The sequence below is a fragment of the Crocuta crocuta genome, unplaced genomic scaffold, assembly GCF_008692635.1.
Source record: "Crocuta crocuta isolate KB4526 unplaced genomic scaffold, BGI_CrCroc_1.0 scaffold36, whole genome shotgun sequence".
Taxonomy (NCBI): domain Eukaryota; kingdom Metazoa; phylum Chordata; class Mammalia; order Carnivora; family Hyaenidae; genus Crocuta; species Crocuta crocuta.
Window position 1 is genome coordinate 14,551,619 of NW_027532203.1, and position 20,870 is coordinate 14,572,488.

The 20,870-nt window shown below is 38.0% G+C and overlaps 1 protein-coding gene, 1 non-coding gene and 1 pseudogene across 3 annotated transcripts in view; 1 reads left to right on the top strand and 2 right to left on the bottom strand.

Annotated features, from left to right (window-relative positions):
• The window catches only part of SMAD4 (SMAD family member 4), a 55,797-nt gene extending 34,990 nt beyond the window's left edge, over positions 1-20,807 (bottom strand). The window contains exons 1-3 of one of the 2 annotated variants that reach the window (XR_013338396.1): positions 20,719-20,807; positions 1,359-1,737; positions 352-526 (exon numbers count right to left, since the gene is read on the bottom strand). Coding sequence is in view for 1 of the 2 variants with exons in the window: in XM_077777597.1 (XP_077633723.1) it covers positions 352-526; positions 1,359-1,607 (424 nt within the window). In the remaining variant the exon portion in view is untranslated. The remainder of the gene's footprint in view (positions 1-351; positions 527-1,358; positions 1,738-20,718) is intronic. The other variant, XM_077777597.1, reaches the window with a different exon arrangement.
• LOC144242694 (small ribosomal subunit protein eS4, X isoform-like) lies at positions 14,586-15,328 on the top strand (annotated as a pseudogene).
• TRNAR-UCG (transfer RNA arginine (anticodon UCG)) lies at positions 18,116-18,200 on the bottom strand. Its single transcript has one exon. It is a non-coding gene; the product is annotated as a tRNA-Arg (tRNA).
• Positions 20,808-20,870: the final 63 nt, after the last annotated feature.

The following is a 20,870-nucleotide window of genomic DNA, read 5'->3' on the forward strand; positions in this document are numbered from 1 at the left end:
TAAAACTGACAATACATAAACTATTCCATCTATAATGCCTTCCATCTCATTTTTCAAAAATAATGTTCTAAATGGGCTGAATATGAGCTATAGTGTATACTTAGCTTTAACTGTCAAAATACAAATCTGTTCTAAAGTTCAAATTTAAATATTTACATTTCATTAAAAATATGTGATTCTTTAATCTTGGTTGGCTATCCCCAAATTTATAATTTAACGTAGAAAAATTAAAACATTATTGAGATCTTAAGTCCTGGGCTATCTCTGAATTTATAATTTAACAAAGAAATTTCATATAAAGGGAGATCTTTTCCCTTTGTGCATCTAAGGATAAGAGCAAAGTCTACTTACCAATTCCAGGTGATACAACTCGTTCATAGTGATATGGATTTACACAGACACTATCACATTTTAAGTCAAATGCATACTGACAATATTTAACATGTTTGAGTTCGTTTTTGTGAAGATCAGGCCACCTCCAGAGACGGGCATATATCACATGAGGAAATCCTTTCCGACCAGCCACCTGGGAGATAGAAACAACCATTTACTGATCATCAGTTACGCGCCACACGTTAAATAAGGCACTTAATATATATTCTCATTTAATTCTTACAATCATACAAAGTCAGTATTATAACCCCCGTTTCATAAATGAGAAACATTTATTATGAACTAAAGTATTTCTTCAAGACCCGTGCTCAAGTTTTTAGAATGCAAAAAGAAAGTATGAGTTTGTTGACGTAACCATTCCTAAAATCTAGAAATAAACATTTTAAATCTAATGACATGAGATTTCTGTATGTTTCTTTAAAAATATGCAGCACAGGAGATATATGATGTAGTTCTATACAAAAAAACGTAATCAGTGAAAATGAAGGATTAAAAAATTATAATATATAAGCTTTTAATACTTAATTTTAAAGATATGCTTAAATTCTTTGAGTTTTTCATATAAAAGTACCAAATATACAGTATCAGATTTCTAAATTATAAAAGGACCAAATGTAACTCAGTTTTTTTAAATGTGCATATAATACCAAAAAAAGAAGAGAAATACCTACAAAGATGAATCCCAAAGTGCTAAAGGTATAGGGTTTCTTCCGCTTTTTATTTTTATTTTCCAAATTTTCTACTTGGAATTTTTTCTTATAACATTAAAAAACTTTTAAGATATATCTTTATCATATGGAAGGTCTAGTCTTCCATATAGTCCCATAATGCATATTGGTACAGGATGTACAGTATCTGAAGAAACGGAGCAAATATTAAATTATCCAATAGTAACTTAAGGGGAAGCAAGAATATTTTACTCTGCCATTACAAAACACATGGAAAAACTCTAAAACAAGACTAACCTGAAGCCTCCCATCCAATGTTCTCTGTATGGTAACACATTTGCTAGGATGAGCTCCATTTGTAGTTATAGCTGTTATTAAAGAATCCAGTTCATCTTTTTTCTCCTTCAGCTTCTTTACCAAACTTTCAATTGCTCTCTTTGCAAATGTTTCACTCTCTCCACCTTGTCTATGGCACATCAAACTATGTACAATGCTCAGACAGGCATCATTACTTGTTGGTGTATTTGTAATAGACATATTGTCCATTTGTTAAAGTTATTTCTTTTAAATCAAACAGGTCTCCAATTTCCGGAGAAATTTTGATCTTTTGGAGGCAGTGATAAACAATGGCTAACGTTGCAAGGAAAATTATTAGGCATGTGGTATTCAGGATAACCTAAAAAAGAAATAAGACATAGACATTAAAACACATTTCACAAAGCAGATTCAATTACTTGGGAAAAGATGGAGTTGCTCCAGTTAAGTCAAAGACTCAATGTACATAATTTAAATTTGGTACTCAGAGTTTTAAATAATGTAATTAAAATGTTGCTGTTTTTGACATTCAAAAAAATATTGAAGTTAGGCCTTCTCATTATTATAGGGGCATACGCAACCAAGTCTTGTGGACTGAACTAGTCACCCTAAAGCTAAATCTTAACATGACTTTTTAAAATGATTACTAATGAAGACCAGCACTTTAAAAACACGCTTGATTGACTAGTTAAACCTAAATGTCTACCATAATATACATGAAAAATTTACCATTACCTGATACAAAATGTTGTTTATCAGTTAAAAACACCCATCTTTGTTAAAAAAGAGACCCCTGACAACAGTAAAAAGATGAATACAAATTTTTAAATGGGCAAAGGATTCTAATACTCATCACTCCAAAGAATGGCCAGTAAGCATATGAAAGATGCTCAACATCATTAGCCATTAGGGAAATGCAAGTCAACACCACAAGGAGATGCCACTTCACATACACTAGGTTGAGTAAAGCAAAAGGAGAGATAACTGTAAACATTGGTGAGGAAGTGGAGAAATGGTACCCTCATCCATTTCTGATGGAACTGCAAAATGGTACAGCCACTTTGAAAAGTAGTTTGACAATTCCTCAAAATGTTAAACACAGAGTTACTATATGACCCAGGAATTCCACTCTTAACAATTCCACCCAAGATTACAGAAAACCTATGTCCACACAAAAACCTGTATGTACATAAATGTTCACGGCAATTATCATTCATAATAGTCATGAAGTGTAATACAAATGTCCATTAACTAGTGATTATTTAAATGAGTATATATATCCACACAATGTAACATTATTCAGTCATAAACAAGAATGAAGTACTGTTACCATGCTTGAAACATGGATGAACCTGGAATACACGCTAAGTGAAAAGAGCCAGTCACAAAAGGCCACATACCTTATAATCCCAATTATAAGAAATATCCGAACAGGCATTTACATACAAAGAAAAAGTAGATTAACGGTTGTCAGAGGCAACTCCAAAGGGTATGGAGTTTCTTTTAGGGCTAATAAAATGTTCTAAAATTGATAATGGTGATGGTTGCACAACTCTATCATTACATGAAAACCACTGAATTATACATTTTTAAAGAGGAATTTTAGAGTATATGAATCCTACCTCAATAAAGTTATTATTCTTTTTAATGTTTATTTATTTTGAGAGAGAGGACCGCAAGCCTCTGCATGTGGGGCAGGGGCAGAGAAAGAAGGGAGAGAGAGACAATGCCAAGCAGGCTCGGTGCTGTCAGCACAGAACCCGACGTGACGCAGGGCTGGACACACGGTTCCATCTCACAAACCATGAGATCATGACCTGAGCCAAAATCAGGAGTCAGATGCTTAACTGACTGAGCCACCCAGGTGCCCTTTAATAAAGTTATTATTAAAATGAAAGACCACTGAATTCCTCAAAAGATTTTACCTGTAAAAGCAACAAAGTAAATTATTTTCAACAGAAATCAAAATGTAGAAAATGAATATAAAAGAAGAATCTATTTAGTCTGTGCAAAACTAAGTAACTTATCTAACCTTAAGATCCCACATGGAATAAGAAACAAGCCATCAGCCTAAGAATAAATGAAATAAAGCAGGAGTAGAGGCTATACTTTGTGCTGAGCTGTTTTTAATTTGTTTGTTGATGATATTATATTTCATGTTTATTCTGCTTTTATTTTCTTTTGCTATTTACTTGAATCATTAAAAATCTTCCCCCCACACTAGGGTACCTGGCTGGCTCAGTCAGTACAATATGCAACTCTTAATCTTAAGGTCTTGAGTTCAAGCCCCACACTGGACACAGAGCTTACTAAAAATAAGCTACCCAAACCCCAACCAAATTAATAAAACTAACTCATCAGTCTCTACCAAAGCCTGTTCCTCTTCTGATGACCTTTATTTAATTCCACTCAATTACCCAGCATTGGAAAGCGTGATAAATCTCCAACTTACCTCTCTCTCTTTTACTACCCCCATATTCTCTCACAAAGTTACAGGATTCTCTACCTTAGTCATTTCCAGCAGTCTCCTCTCTATTCTGCCTGATGCTGTTGTAGTTTTGGGCCTCACAGGCATTTTATCAATCACTTGGTATGTAGCTCATGTTGCCCTCTATTGTTACCTATTTTACATAAATGCCTACCTTCTCAACTAAATTAGTTCAATACAGGAAAAAGTTTTCTTACACCTTTGAATAGTAAGCATTTGCCCACATTCAATAAATACATGTTGAAGGTAGATTTTCTGAATAACAAGATTACCTGCCTGGGGTGGTAGGGGGAGTTTGAGTCAGGGACCTGGATTAGAATCTCAGCTCTCACACTAAGTAGTTGGACAGATTAAGTTAAACTCTCTGAACCTGGATTAAAAGGAGTACACAGAGCACAAGGGAGAAAAAAAACTACATGAAATGCCTAGCACACCATGTTCAGTAAAACGCAGCTACAGTGTGAGTATTAAAATGTTTAGTGTTTATAGTCTGAGTACTAAAATGTTTACTTTAAAAGGAGACTCTCCTAAAACACATTACTCATTTTTCTGTATATCTATTAAAACTTGTCAAAGAAAATTCCAAAGGGTAAGGACAGAAGTAAATCACTCATTCAGGACTCACAACTCCTCTACAGGAGCAAGGCAAATTATATAAATATCTCGGATTTAAAGAAAAGTACTAAGGAGCACAAGTGCACCACCCATCAAAAATGGGTAGACACTATTCACTTCCTGTGGAAGTGGCATTTGAGAATGCTAGACCACTGCTGCCTGATCCTCAATGCCCATTTGTATATAAAATCTCATTTTTAAGTATCAGTAACTTATTTGTGGAGAAAGGGGAGGAAGGAAGAGGGAGAGAGAAAAACCACTGTGTATACCAAAACCAACACACCTTCAACTCAAAGCTGGCCCAAGAGAGCCACCAGTTTGAGATTTCTGAATGCCAACCTCACATAGATTTTAATATCGAGACTGAAATATCTACAGTATAGGGATTGTACCTGTCTTATTAGATGTGCCCAACTCCTAGCACATGTAAGTGCTCCTTATGGTCAAATGAATGCATTTCTGTATGTATTTTCAGATTTATGCTCGTGCAATTTTTTTTTCTAAAACATCCAGTCTTATTTTATCCACCTGGCTAAGTCCTAGTTATCCTTCAAAATACAGCTTAAATGTCTCCTCTCCCCACCAATCCTGGAGAACAACTTTCCTGGTGTTTACTGGGTATTCCCTGGTATGTTAATTGATCCCCTCCCTCAAATTTAAAACACACCCCAATTACAACCCAACACGTTATATTACAGTTATGTGATTATGTATTTGTCTTATGCTCTGTTGCCACAAATCTAGAAGTTCAAGAAAACAGCAAAACTTCCTCACCTTAGAAATTCCCAGCACCATGCACAGTTCCTGACATACAGGAGGCAAATATGGATTGACTATAGCTTTTGTATTCTATGGCATTTCCTTGCAACAAATTTTAAAGAGTACAAAATTTGTTGTTGAATTCATTTTCCGATGTTACATTCTAAAAGATTTGTACCAATTTATAATTAAAGTGTTTGAGTGTAATTATTTCCCCACACTCAGATGTTACCACTCCTAAAACTTAAGCTATTTGGGGCCTAATGGTATCTTAGAAACTGTTTTAACAGTTTTCTTTGAAAACTGATAAAAATGTTCTTGCTTTCTTTTTTTATTTTTAATGTTTTAATTATTTTTGAGAGAGAGAGAGAGCGTGAGCAGGGGAGGGTTAGAGAGGGAAGGAGATACAGAATCTGAAGCAGGCTCCAGGCTCTGGGCTAGCTGTCAGCACAGAGCCTGATACAGGCCTTGAACCCATGAACCATGAGATCATGACCTGAGCAGAAGTTGGACGCTTGACCGACAGAGCCACCCAGGCGCCCCTGTCCTTGCTTTCTTAAACACCATGTTCTTGATTTTATCCTTGTTGAAGTCCTATGATTACAAGTGCCTAAAACATAATATAAAGTTCCTTGCATAAAAAGTAATACCTGGGCTCCTGGGTGGCTTAGTCATGGTTAAGCACTGGACTCTTGCTTTCAACTCAGGTCATAATCTCACAAGTTGTGAGACTGTGCCTTAAGTTGGGCTCTGTGCTGACAGCCACTGACAATGCTGGGCTGCTTGGGCTTCTCTCTCTCCTTTGCTCTCTGCCTCTCCCCAACTCATGCTCTCTCAGGCGTGCGCTCTCTCTCTCTCTCAAAATAAATAAACATCTTTAAAAAATAAAATAATACCAATAGAGATATATAGGTATTTTCCTACATTAAACAGTTCTGGGTTATAATTTTTTATGAGTGGTATGGAATGATAGACAATGGTACTAGAATGGTATAAATAAAATTGTAAGTTCTGATTAAAACTCTAGCAGGATGACTAGGCAAGTTAATATGTTCTTCAATTCTCTTATCTGTAAAATGGGTACAAGATCTCCCTTGCCAACTTTACAGATTCTTTATAGTAATCAAATGCAACAATGTACACATAAAAGCAATCCGGGAACCATAAATTGACCAATTCAACAAATACTGTATCTACTAATATGCACAAAGCACACCAGATACAAAAACCAAGTAACATATAATCAGAAAGTCGTTCTCAACTCTATCAAACAAATATCCCATTTTTGTTAACAAATCATTTATATTACCCCCTCTTGGTTATCCTGAAACAAACTTCTAACATACTTACATATTTTTAAGAATTTAACAGTGCCTTAATTGTAATATAAAAGAGAAGACTAAAACATAATAAAGTGTGCATTAAAAAAATGTTCAAGCATGATAACTGCATTTATATGTTGAATCACCATAATGATGACAGCATAATTATGACAAATTCACACCTTCCAAGACAGGTGTGTTGTTTTGGCAACTCAAATAGCACAATGGCACTGCAGATTGTGATACAGATTTCCCCAAGTGGTGAATTCTTGATAAAATTCCAAACAGAACTTCAACTTAAGAAAAAGAATTAAGAGAAACTTGATTCTCGAAAAACTGAATATACATGAAGCTGGAGTCAGATACTAAGCTAGTTATAACGTTTTCCTTCTACGTGAGTTTCTGGGCATGTGAAAGTGCTATGAGATCTGTGGTAATTCTTTATGGTCCCTCACATTATAGGATGGCATTCCTCACCTCCAGCCACTACCAAAGGTCCTCTCACTAATTTCCACAACATCCCTTAAACAGCAGTCCTTACTCCACTGAGAACCACTAATCTAGAAGGTCCAAAATATTACTACACTGAGTAAGAGATGCTAATAGAGGTAGGTATTAAAGTGATTTGGGACCATAAATGAGAAAGGATGGTAAGTCCAGAGACAAGGTAAGTCTTAGCATGATGTATCTGGCTAGGCTATGCTAACGTTGCAGCAACCACCAACCCCCGTAATATCGGTAGCTTAAAACAAAGGTTTATTTTCTGTATAAACTAAACTATATGTCCATCACAGATAAAAAGGTCACTGCTCACTAACACCTTTCAGCGATTAGGCTAAAAAGGCTCCATCACTACCTATGTCCTTACATGGCAGAGAAAAGGGAGGATAACTCAAGTACTGTCTTTTAAAGGCTATCACTTCTGCTCACATTTGATTGGCCAAAGTTATATGGCCACATCAGTGGTTCCCAACCAGGAAAAAACTGTCTCTCAGGAGACTTTTGGCAATGTCTAAAGAAATTTTTGACTGTCACAACGGGAATGGGGAGGTTGGAGGCAGAGTACTACTGGGTATCAAGTGGATAAAGGCCAGAGCTACTGCTAAACATCCTGCAATGCACAAGACAGCAACCCACGTCAACAATTTAGCCAGCCCAAAATGGCAACAACAGTGGTGAGGCTGAGACACCCGGCGGCATGCCTAATTTCATAGTGGGGGAAGGAGGCAGAGAAGCACAACACTACCATGAGCCAGAAGAGAGGCCTCAGAATACTGGTGGAGTAATACGAATAACTGCCGCACGTGAATAAGAATTCTCCAGGCTGCAGGAAAATCAGGAAAAGCAGAGGGGTAAGAGTGCAGATGTTTTGTCTGGGTTCATCATAGGAAAGGGGAAGAAATAACATTAGATTTGCATTAGGAAGAAAACTACAGTGAAAGCATGGAGAATAACTCTGGAAAAGGAAACAGAACACTAGTTAGGAGACTGAACAGAAAAGTGATAGGGCCAAGATTAGGTGCATGGGCAATAGAAACAAAGGGAAAACCAATATTTCTAAGTAGAATGGACTAGATTTTTTAATCAATTAAGTACAAAAGGTGAAAAGAAAGGCAGTCAAAAGAAGACTCATTTCTTAGTTAACTAAATGATAAAGAATAAAAGATTTTAAAAGGGTAAATAACAAATTCAGTTTTAAATATACTGAGTTTGAAAGGCTCAGTAGAGAAGCTAAGCCTATTTAAAAGTCTCTAATGTAGAGCTACTAGATAAAGGCTCTGTAATAGAATAAACCATCCCACGATGACAGGGATAATGGGAGGTAAAAAGTCAGCAAAAGGACAGAGGGTCCCTTACATCTACCCACCTACTGTGTTTTGTCTCGCCTTGCTATTAATCATAAGCTATTCACCTGATATTGACCACAGGTCTAATAGGAACTCCATGGACTATAGAGCCAGACAACCAAGCTAATTAAAATAACCTCTAAAACAGAAAAAGCTGAGTGCTGGCCTGAGAGGTTCTCATGGGAATTCATAAACTTTAGTTAATGAATGTTGACTTTTTTATTTCTCAGATGGCTATTTACTTTTGAATTATTGTCAGTATTATATTTATGAAACACATATTTTCTACAAGTTATAGGTATTTGACCAATGATCAATAAATTACTTAATACGAGAATAAGAGACAAATGTTTATATTTAACAAAGGAAAAAGAAAAAGTCTGGCCTGGTGAACTACCACTAGAAAGAAATTCAAACTATAGGCTTACAAGCAGGAAACATAAAAAGGTGTGCAGGTTTAGTTCAATTGCCTACAACAATAGCCTATATTCTAAACAGAGGAAAGTCTAAGAATTGAAGTTCCTTAAACTGAGAGCAACTGGAGAAAAACTCCAAAGAGCACAAAGGACTAAGCGCACAGGTATCAATACTCATTGATGCAAAATCTGAGATGCAAATGATACAATCAAATGAAAAGAATGTTTTTGTGCTAACATTTAATATGAGCTACAAGGGGAGGTACCTGGGTGGCTCAGTTGGTTGAGCATTTGACTCATGACCTCCTTAATTTCAGCTCAGGTCATGATTTGATGGCTCGGTTCATGAGATGGAGCCCTGTGTTGGGCTCTGTGCTTGGGATTCGTTCTTTCCCTCTCTCTCTCTCTCTCTGTGCTCCTCCCCCACTTGCATTCTCTCTCTCAAAATAAATAAACTCAAAAAAAAAAAAAAGAAAGAAAGATGAACTATAAAGGACAAATTTAGAGACAGGCTTCTTGTTCACCTGCTGGTCTTGGGTTAAATATCATACTGGTATACCAGCTTTACCTTAAGTAATCTTATTTAAAAATTAACTTTGTAACTAGACCTATTGTGGGGATGGATAATCCTATAACATATAAAAACATCAAATCACAATATACACCTGAAACTAATAGGATATTGTAGGTCAACTATACTTCAATTTTTAAAAAAAAGTTTGCTTCGGAATGGCTGGGTGGCTCAGTCAGTTAAGTGTCCAACTTTGGCTCAGGTCATGATCTCATAGTTCATGAGTTCAAACCCTGTGTCTGGCTCTGCAATGACAGCTCAGAGCCTAAAACCTGCTTTAGATTCTGTGTCTCCCTCTCCCTCTCTGTTTAATAAACAGAATGTTTAAATAAACATTTAAAAAAAGAAATTTTAAAAAAGTTTGCTTCAATGGGGACTTAACCTCTCTGCATTTCTGGGATGCATCATATGGCCCCTCTGGTTGCTGCACCAGAAATGAGATCCCATGCCCCACCACACAGCATCTCATCCAGGTCCCGGAGAAAGAGAGGCCAGAAACTTGGGGTGACGACTGGTCAGTCTGGCTCTGCAGCAGGCCTCAGTGTCTGGTCACCTCCGGGTGGTGAAACCATGTAGTCCCTAACAGAAGAGGAAGGCTAGAGCAGCAGCTGACACAGAGCAAGCTGCTAAAGATCTGGGAGGTGACAGAATCAAGAGAATCTTAGAAGGAGCTTAAAATGCGCCTGATCTGAGTATTTCATATCAGAGTTTCCAATACTGTTATTGACAGAGTGTTATAGGCTGAAATGTCTCACCTCACCCCAAATTCATATGTTGAAGCTCTAACCCCCAGAACCCCATCAGAATGGGACTATATTTGTAAACAGAGCTTTAAAGAGGTTAATTAAGGGAGTGCCTGGGTGGCTCAGTTGGTTAAGTGTCCAACTCTTGATTTCAGCTCAGGTCATGATCTCACAGTTAGTGAGTTCAAGCCCTGCGTCAGACTTTACACTGACAGTGCAGAGCTTGCTTGGGATTCCCTCTCTCTCTGTTCCTCCCCCACTTGTTTTCTCTCTCTCTCTCTCTCTCTCAATAAATAAATAAACTTAAAGAGGTTAATTAAGGTTAAAGTAAATTTCTGTTAAGCCAAAAAATTAACATTTTTTTAGATTCATAAATTAGAGGTTAAAAGAAGAATCAAGAGGGGCACCTGGGTGGACTCAGTTGGTTAAACATCCAACTCTTGATTTCGGCTCAGGTCAGGATCTCACCACTCGTGAGTTCCAGTCCCACATCGGGCTCTGTGCTGACAGTGCAGAGCCTGCTTCGGATCCCCTCTCTCTCTACCCCTCCCCTGCTCGCTCACACTCTCTCTCTCAAAATAAATAAACTTCTAAAAAAATTTTTAAAAAGAAGAATCAACAAAGTCATCTATGTGAATGTGACACCTGTTTTTTGTCGCCCAACCATTCTGCAATTGATTTTCGAAGGAGACCCCCATTTGGGCAGGTGGGGCGATCCCCAGACGGACTAACCAGAGGCAGCTCCTAGCACCACTAGTTGTTTCAGGGATGGAAAGGACCCAAGTCAAATCAATGACACAGCTCCGGGACTTCTGTTGGAACGGCAATGGGAAAAAAAATTCTCTCTCTGCTGGACTTGACACTGGGAGTAGTTAGCCTCAACCTGACCCAAGACTTAAAACTAACAGAAAGAAAAGCAAAGCCAAGACAAAGAGTCCTGATGATACTGGCTGGTTGTGACCCACGATCTGGCACTCTGAGACCAGCTCTATTTTCAGACCAAGCCAATGAATTCCTCTTTTGACAAAAATTTGACTTGTACATATTTTCCGGTACATAATTATTGAGCAAAAATTGAATTAACATTCATAGAAATAACAGTGATATAACACAAACTGCATAAAAATTGGAACCAATCAGTAATCCAGTGAATTATATAGACAATTAATAACTTTAAAAATAACAGTTGTCAAGGGGGGTCTGGTTGGTTCAGTCAGTTAAGCATCTGACTCATTTCAACTCAAGTCATAATCTCATGGTTGTGGGATCAAGGCCCAAACTGGGCTCCAAACTGAGCACAGACCCTACATGGGACTCTCTCTCTCCCTCTCTTTACTCCTATCCCATGTTCACTCTCTCTCCCTCCCTCTCTCAAATGAAATAAACATTTAAAAAATAGCGGTTGTCAAACTATCTGGTCTCAGGTCTCCTTATTTACATTCTTAATTACTGGGTCCTCTTATTTACATTCTTAATAACTGAGAATTCCAAACAGCTTTCGTTAATGTTTCTTTTCATTTATGTGCTAAAACTAAAAGGTGTTTAAATATGTATTTTATTAACTTAGTTTAAAATAATAAGCCTATTATGTGTTAATATAATGTTTTATGAAAAATAACCATTTTCCCAAACAAAAACATCATATTCAGAGTGACACTGTTGTCCATTTTTGCTAATTTAACATCTAACTTAAGACAGCTAGATTCTCATATTTGCTTCTGCATCCTTTTTTATTTTTTAAGATTATGTTTTTAAGTAATCTCTACACCCAATATAGAGCTCAAACGTACAATGCTGAGATCAAGAGTCACACGTTCCACCAACTGAGCCAGGCAGGTGCCCTGCTTCTGCATTCAATCTGTTGTTCTGGTTAAAGAACATGAAGAAAATGTGCCTCACGCACATACACTCTTAGAAAAGGGAGGAGTATTTTAATAGTATTTTTAGATCATAATGATTATTCATCTTTTATTCAACACCAAAATGCACCAACTGGCAATTGTTAAAGGTTAGCTGCAATGTGGAATCTGAAACCACATCAACGAAATTCTTGGCTCTGTTTGGTGTATACTGGTGATATATTAGTGATATATCTTGTAACATCATGCATTGGTCACCAAAAAATACTAGTTCAATGAATTATACAGATCTTCCAAATGCTGACACATTTCCTTACACAATATACATCTTTTAAAAATCACATTCCTGGGGCGCCTGGGTGGCTCAGTTGGTTAAGCGTCCGACTTCGGCTCAGGTCATGATCTCACAGTTTATGGGTTCGAGTCCCGCGTCGGGCTCTGTACTGACAGCTCAGAGCCTGGACCCTGCTTTGGATTCTGTGCCTCCCTCTCTCTCTGCCCCTCCCCTGCTCATGCTTTGTCTCACTCTGTCTCAAAAATAAATCAACATTAAAAAAAAATCACATTCCTTAATATCACCACCAATCTCATCAGAAAAATCTTTAAGTATCACACAGCTGGCAAGCCCAGGGTGGCAGATACAAGTTTTAAAATCTAATTTTCACTTGAAAGAACAGATTTTATCATTGACAACTACCAGTTATTCTCTTTGAGTGTCAGGCCCACTTCATTAATTTTCAAGGAAATACCTGACAAATATCAAAGTATGAGTAACTGTGGTTCATCTCTCATTCTTTTAAGTAAAAATAAGAGTGGTATTCCATTCAAAAACAGTTAATTTACCTTGAAGCTCAACCACACAGGTAATGTTCCTAGAGATGAATCTTGTACTTGGATGTGCAGAAGTACTTTAGGCACACTTCCACTGAATCACAAAGAGTATTAAAAAGATATGCACTCCAGGGTGGAGATTTTAAAAATAAAACTTATTACTGCTTGACCAAGAATATTCTTAAGTTAAAATGACACTTTTTCAAATGCTTAACATGTGTGTTTGTCTGTGAAGAACACAGTAAAGATTCATACAGTTTAATGCCACTGCCCTGACAAGTGGTGCTAAGGTACAAGTGGTGTGCCACCCACTACTTCTTCAGCATCAGTGCAAATATCAACACAGAAATACAGCAAGTAACACATTTTATTACAAAAGTAATTTTGATGGGGCGTCTGGGTGGCTCACTCAGTTCAGCATCCAACTTCAGCTCAGGTCATGGTCTCATGGTTCTGGAGTTTGAGCCCCACATTGGGCTTTGCATTGACAGGGCAGAGCCTCCTTCAGATTGTTTCCCTCTCTCTCTGCCCCTCCCCCACTTATTCGTGTTCTCTCTCTCTCTCTCTCTCTCTCTCTCAAAATTAAGTAAACATTAAAAATAATAATAATGACTTCATGAGCTCCCTAAAAGGGTCATGGGGACCCCAAGATTTTGTGGACTACACTTTGGGAAATGATTTTTAATGTTTATTTATTTTGAAAGAGAGCAAGTGGGGGGAGGACAGAGAGAGAGAATCCCAAGCAGGCTCCATGCCATCAGCCTAGAGCCCAATATGGGGCTCAATCTCACAAACCATGAGATCATGACCTGAGCCGAAACCAAGAGTTGGATGCTCAACTGACTGAGCCAGCCAGGTGCCCTGGGAAACAGTATTCTAAAAGACTGAATTTTAATAACTGATAACTGAATAATACATTTCCTAAAACCTTTGAAACAAAGGAAACTATCAACTCATGTAGTTTATTCTTTCAAAAGAGGTGTTTCAGAATTCCCTGCAGGTTAGCCCAGCCCTACTAAATATGTATCAGGAGTGGGGCCCTACCTTTAAAAAGCACTCGAGGAGTCTGACGTGCTGTCAGTTTTACAAAGCACTGATATAGTCTATGCTAATCTACACAGTTCACTTTACAAATTACCAAAAAGACAGTGAAACAAATTACAGTATCATAAATATATGCAACTGATTAAAAACACTAATTTAATTGCACAGGGGCTCCTGAGTGGCTCAGCTGGTTAAGCGTCTGACTTTGGCTCAGGTTATGATCTCACGGTTTGGGAGTTCGAGCCCCATGTCAGGCTCGGTGCTGACACCTCAGAGCCTGGAGCCTGCTTCAGATTCTGTGTCTCCCTCTCTCTCTGCCCATCCCCTGTTCACACTCTCTCTCTCTCTCAAAAATAAACAAATATTTAAAAATTTTAAAAAATACACTAATTGCACAAAAGCTACGTCATTTTTCTTTAAAACTGGCTGCTTAATTTCAACATCTATACACATGAAATTCTTCCTTTAACTTAATTTTAGTGGGCCACATCTATGACAGAAATGTACCTAGTGTGTTTGGTACAATAATACCTGGTTTATCTCACCACATTAAGTACTACTTTCGGTCAACCTTTCACCAAGTGATTGAATTATTACAATGATTAGCATCTGCTAATATGCTCTAGAATTCACTAATGAATACTGTTGATAAATATCCTTAATAAAGTTTTGCATTTAGAAATATATTTTGCTGTTTTCATGCCTAGTATAGCCATGGCTTGTGGTCCCAAGAAGACTCTGAAGCACGCAGGCAGCTCCAGAGCACAGGATGCTGGATTGACTGACTTGTTTGTTTGCCCCTTGTCCATCTATCAGGCCCCATAAACTGAGAGATCATCTCCCTCTCATCATTTTCCTAAACAACAGACTAAGTATGTCCTAACAGGACCTGAGGTAAAGAAGATCTGTATGTAGTATTTTATTAAGATTGATGGCAAGGTCCAAACTGATATAACCTACCCTGCTGGTTTTATCAATGTCATCAACACTGACAAAACTGGGGAGAATTTGCATCTAAACTATGACACCAAGGGCCGCTTCGCTGTTCATCGGATTATACCTGAGGAGGCCAAGTATAAGTTGTGCAAAGTGAGAATGATCTTTATGGGGATAAAAGGAATCCCTCATTGGTGACCCATGATGCTCTCACCATCCGCTATCCTGATCTCCTCATCAAGGTGAATGACACCATTCAGAATATTGGAGTCTGGAAAGATTACTGATTTCAGCAGGTTTGATACTGGTAATCTGTGTATGGTGACTGAAGGTGCTAACCTGGGAAGAACTGGTCACGTGAAAGATGCCAATGGCAACAGCTTTGTCACCCAGCTCTCCAACATTTTTTGTTAATCGCAAAGGCAACAAACCATGGATTTCTCTACCCCATGGAAAGGGTATCCACCTCAATTGCTGAAGAGAGAGACAAGAGACCGGGGGCCAAAAAGAGCACTGGGTAAACTGGTTCCTAGGTGAGGTGATTGGAAGTCTTTATACTTAAAAGTCATAGCATGAAAAAGAAATAGGAATATATTTTGACCTGAAAAAGATCTGAATTCATCGATATTAAAATAGAGAAATCATCCCTTACTCCAAAAAAATAATTCAGTAACAGTCCTTAAAAAAAAAACATAAATGAAATGCACTCTAAATATGCAAATTGGGATTTGATAAATCTTAAGTAAATTACTCCAGTGCATCAATGCCTGCAAAATAAAGCCTGTACCACATTAAAACAAAGCAATAAGGATAAGCATACTAAAATATTCAAAGCCTATAAAATCAAGAGCTACTTTTTAAAAAAAATATGTCATACAGATTCCCATGCCTCCTCCACTCAATTCCCATTCTGAATCTATGTGTGTTGGGATGGAGCATGGAAAGAGAAAAATAACTAAAATTAAAAAAAAAAAAAAGCTCTTCCACAGATGGAGATGCAACTACTCTTCAACTAGCACTTGGGAACTACTTGAGGTGACGTAAGTGAAGAGCTGACCATGCCCTCCTTAGATGATCTCTAAAGAAATGTTAACTAGTTGGGCTTGCTGAGCAACTGTCTCACAGTGTTTAAGTTAACTCCTGACAGCAAAAACTAAATTCAACTTGCCTCTCAGAACCAGTGAAGTGACTAGTTAACCAGTGAAATGACTGGAAAATGTTATGGTTTCCAAACAGATTAATATTCCCCCCCCTCCCAAGACCAAATTCCATTGGGAGTTTAGATGCTACTTTTGGCACCTACACAAAATCCTAAATCTCTAAAAGGAGCCCAAGTAAGTATTTTAAAGTACTTGGCGGGGGGGATCTTATCATGGGAAATACAAGTTCCTAAAACTTGCTACCAGACATTTCAAATGAATTGAAAAACAAAGAAAGAGGAGAAAAGAGGGGAGAGAGGAACAAATGAAGAGACAGACATTGAAGCAAAACAAATGGGGCAATACCTTCAAGAGACCCATAAAGTTAGATATGAGACGATTACATAGCACATAGGTACATCATTGTATGAAAGAATGTAAAGCCAACCCAAGTTGAAACAATTCAAAAAATAAAGTTAGATGGAGTGCCTGGGTAACTCAGTGGGTTGAACATCTGACTTCGGCTCAGGTCATGATCTCTCCCGGTTCATGAGTTCGAGGCCCACATCAGGCTCACTGCAGTCAGCCTATCAGCACAGAGCCCACTTCAGATCCTCTGTCCCCCTTTCTCTACCTCTCCTCATGCTCACTCTCTCTCTCAAAAAATAAATTAAAAACATTAAAAAAAAAAAGTTAGAGGACCCTAATAGCTAAACCACCTCCAACTCTGATCTTGCTGCACCCCAGGCCAACTGAATCACAATTTCTGGAGATGGAATCCAGCCACCAGTAGTCTGCAAAGCTCCCCAAAAGATTTCAAAATGCAGCCTAAGTCGAGAACCACTGTCCCAAATCTTGGGAGTTAAAAAGTAATAAAAAGATGAATCCCACAGTTAGAAGTTTTCTAAAATGCAGTTTTCATTTAACACAGTCTTTGAGCCTAAATGGATTTGCAATTATCACCAACTTAAAAAAAAATTTTTTAATGTTTATTTTTGAGAGAGAAGGACAGAGCAGGGGAGGAGGCAGAGAGTGAAAGAGACACAGAATCTGAAACAGCACCAGGCTCTGAGCTATCAGCACAGGGCCTGATGTAGGGCTTGAACTCACAGATCGTGAGATTATGATCTGAGCCAAAGGTGGACACTTAACCCACGGAGCCACACAGGCGCCCCCAATTATCACCAACTTTAAATTGAGATGTTATAATAAACACTTTTTTTTGAGAGAGCGAACAGAAGCCAGGAAGAAAACAGAGGGGGGAGGGAGGTACAGGGAGAGGGAGAGAGGGAAAGAAGAAGAGCGGGAGAGAGGGAGAGAAGGAGAAGGGAGAGGGAGGGGGAGAGAATCTAAAGTAGGCTCCATGCTCAGCACCACCACCCTGGGACCACAACCTAAGCCAAAATCAAGAGTCGGATTGTCAACTGACTGAGGCACCCATGCACCCCAATAGACACTCTTTATAAATCAGTCTCTTGTAGCTAACTATCTGACCTATATCATTTGTAGTAGCAAATAATCAAGACTTAAATTAAGATTCTGAACACCTATCTTCTTAGTTTTACATAAGTACCACCCTAGTTTCCATCCACTCTTATGGTTAAATTTTCTTGGATGCAAAACATACCACATAATAGTGTCAAGGTGACACAACCTAAAATACCTTGTTCCTGAGAAACTGGAATTCAGCCACTTTTCCCATCACCAAAATTACACATTTTTAAAATGAGGAAAAAAATCCAAAAATACTTAATCTGACTCATTATCAAGCATATGTTTTGTCATATTATGATGCAAACAGTATCATACTGAAAGTTGTTCAAATGAATATCTAGACATATTTGTCAACTGTTTTTCCCTTTTTAAAGCAATTGAATCTTCATCACCTGTTGAGTAAAGAGCCCTAAATTTGATAATTTAACAAAATTAAATTCTGTTATGCTGATCTATGTCCTATACCTTTCATTTAGTGCAGAAAATAATGAAATCAATGAAACGGTCTTAGTCATGTTAGTTTTACACAAGATTAAACGTCACTTCAGAGTCACATTTACTTTTTTTAATGTTTTATTTATTTCTGAGAGAGAGAGAGCATGAGCAGGGAAGGGTCAGAGAGAGAGAGGGACACAGAATCTGAAAAAGGCTCCAGGCTGTGAGCTGTCAGCACATAGCCCGACGCGGGGCTCGAACCCACGAACCTCGAGATCATGACCTGAGCCGAAGTCAGACGCTCAACCGACTGAGCCACCCAGGCACCCCTCATTTTTAATTTATTTTTGAGAGAGAGATAGAGACAGTAGGAGCAGGAAAGGGGCAGAGAGAGAAGGAGACACAGAATCCGAAGCAGGTTCCAGGCTCTGAGCTGTCAGCAAAGAGCCGGATGCGGGGCTCCAACCCACGAACCCTGAGATGATGACCTCAGCTGAAGTCGGAAGCTTAACCGCCTGAGCCACCCAAGTGCCCCACATTTATTTTTTTCAAGGTTTATTCATTTTTGAGCACAAGCAGGGGAGAGGCAGAGACAGAGGGAGACAGATCGAAAGCGGGCTCCAGGCCCTGAGCTGCCACCACAGAGCCTGACACAGGGCTCGAATTCATGAACTGCGAGATCATGACCTGAGCCAAAGGCAGACGCTTAATGAACTGAGCCACCTAGGCACCCCCAGAGTCACCTTTAATTATCACTTAAGCAAAACAGAAATTTCTGCCTAACTACACAATCTTCTAGAGAAAAAGGAAATCAAAACATGTACAATGAGCACTGAAATGCCAACATAAGATGTTTAAAGAACCATTCACTCTAAAAATCTCTGAATGAAAAATGAAAAAAAGTTAGACATGAGCTAGAGAGGGCCAAAATAGAACTGAAATAAGTTTAAACATAAGAAAAATAATGTATACTCTCACCAAAATAGGCAAAAGCTTAGACAAAATTAAACATGCATTTTAAATGTAATGAACGAGGCAGATCCTGTGGGGTTAACTGCCCTAGTAGGGGCCTCAGCAATTCAGAGCTCAATTAGAATAGTGTCTAATGATGTTACTATAACACCAGCTCAATCAGAAAAAACAGCTTCCAAGCCAGAGAGGTGGAGTGTAACTGGGCAGCATAAATTAGTTTAATACTTGCTCTTTCTTGGGNATGCAGAAAAAATAATTCACACACAAAGAAATAGCTCAAGTAAAATGTAGCTTTAAAAAGTGAAGCACAAGTTTTTGAAATAAGGTTTGCTGCTTTATAGTATAAGCAGAATTGCTTCAAGCAGCAAAGCCATCATAAAAGGCCAAAGATCCATATAAAAGGTATTCAAAAATTTCACTTTCTCAGCCCAAATTTTCACTAAATCTGAAAATGATTTGCAATTTTTTCTAAGTTCAAGATTTACAAAGCAGGCACTTGGCTAAACAGAGAAGTTTCTATTAGGCACTCCCATTCTGAAAATCAAAAAATTAAAATGTAATACCTCTTTAACGCAACCTCACCTCAAAACCTGGAAAGCAAAGAAAAAGCCACTTCTATTAATAGACTCACAAATGTTGTATCAATTTTCTCTAGAAAGGCTTTTAGTTTTAATTCCAACAACTGAAACTTACATAATTCATTAGCACCTTTAGATCTAAAGATACTGCAAATCTAAGGGCTTAGCCTACCTGTATTACACAGCTCACTCAGTTACAAACCCGGTTAAGAAAAAAATCATAAAGAAAACAAATTTAAGAAGCATTAACAGGATATCATATTTTAAAAGTTAATTGTATCAATCACTTACAATTTGAAATGTCATGTACTTAGCATATCAGAACTTTCCAAAGAGAAAATAAGAAATAAAAGTCCTTAGCAGAAAAAAAAAAAGTTACTCAGTGGAACTTCCTATGCTATATTTCAGCTGAAATATAGTCTCAGAACAACAAGGCAAAGGCAGTTAATGAAATCCACAATAAACTGTATTCCATTGCAATATTCTAAATCTAATTGCTTTATGAAAGTATGCCTTTCTTTATTATCTATTAAGGGTACATGGTTTCTTCCAACAAAAAATACTGAACCTACTTCTTAAAATCCGCATTATCAAACTGCTATTGATGCTAAAGAGATGCTAATTTTGGCAAAATTCAGAGGTTGTTAACAAAATTAGCCCAGATTACATGCCTTTAGAAAATCAACTCAGACTAATTAAAATGATTCCACATCATCTTTGTAATTCCGGACAAACGGGCAGTTTCACCTTAAAACTATGGTGCAAAATCGAAAGGCATTAGGAAACTAAATTCAAAATAAATTAATTAGAAACAAATACAGTCATTAAAAATTTTACTAGTATTCTCAGGGGGAAAAGAGCTATCAATCACCAAGAGAGTTTAAAAAACCTCTCTATACCCTCAAAGAAATCTTTCAAGTTAACCAAACACACCCATTTCTTTGAAAATCTTGCCTGAGAGATTATAACAGCAGTTTGGGGCTATGATGCAGCCACCGCCCTACATCGTATACCAATTTCACGCTCAGTACTCGTAATCCTAGCAATAAAATAAACTACCGTCCTTTATTTTTTTGTTAGGAGTGGAAGGTGGGGGTGGGTCAGTTAGGTGCCGAGAATGTGTCCCGCATACCGCCATCACCCGTAATACTCAAAAAGTAAGTAAGCAAATCAAAGCCAGAAACATAAACTGGAATGACACAACCAGGAAGGGAAAGTAAAGGACAAAGAGAAAAACAAAAATTTGCTTGAGAAAAGAAAATAAGACCAGCCATTTACAACTTTCATTTATACCTAAGGCGAAACACTCCAGCCAGCCCAGCGCGCCCGGCCGGGGCGGACAGCGAAACTACTCAAGAACAACAAAGAGAAGCGGCGGCCGCAGCAGGAGTCCGGGTCCGACTTTAACTTGATTCTGCCACCAACCGCAAGGGGAGTTCGCGGCC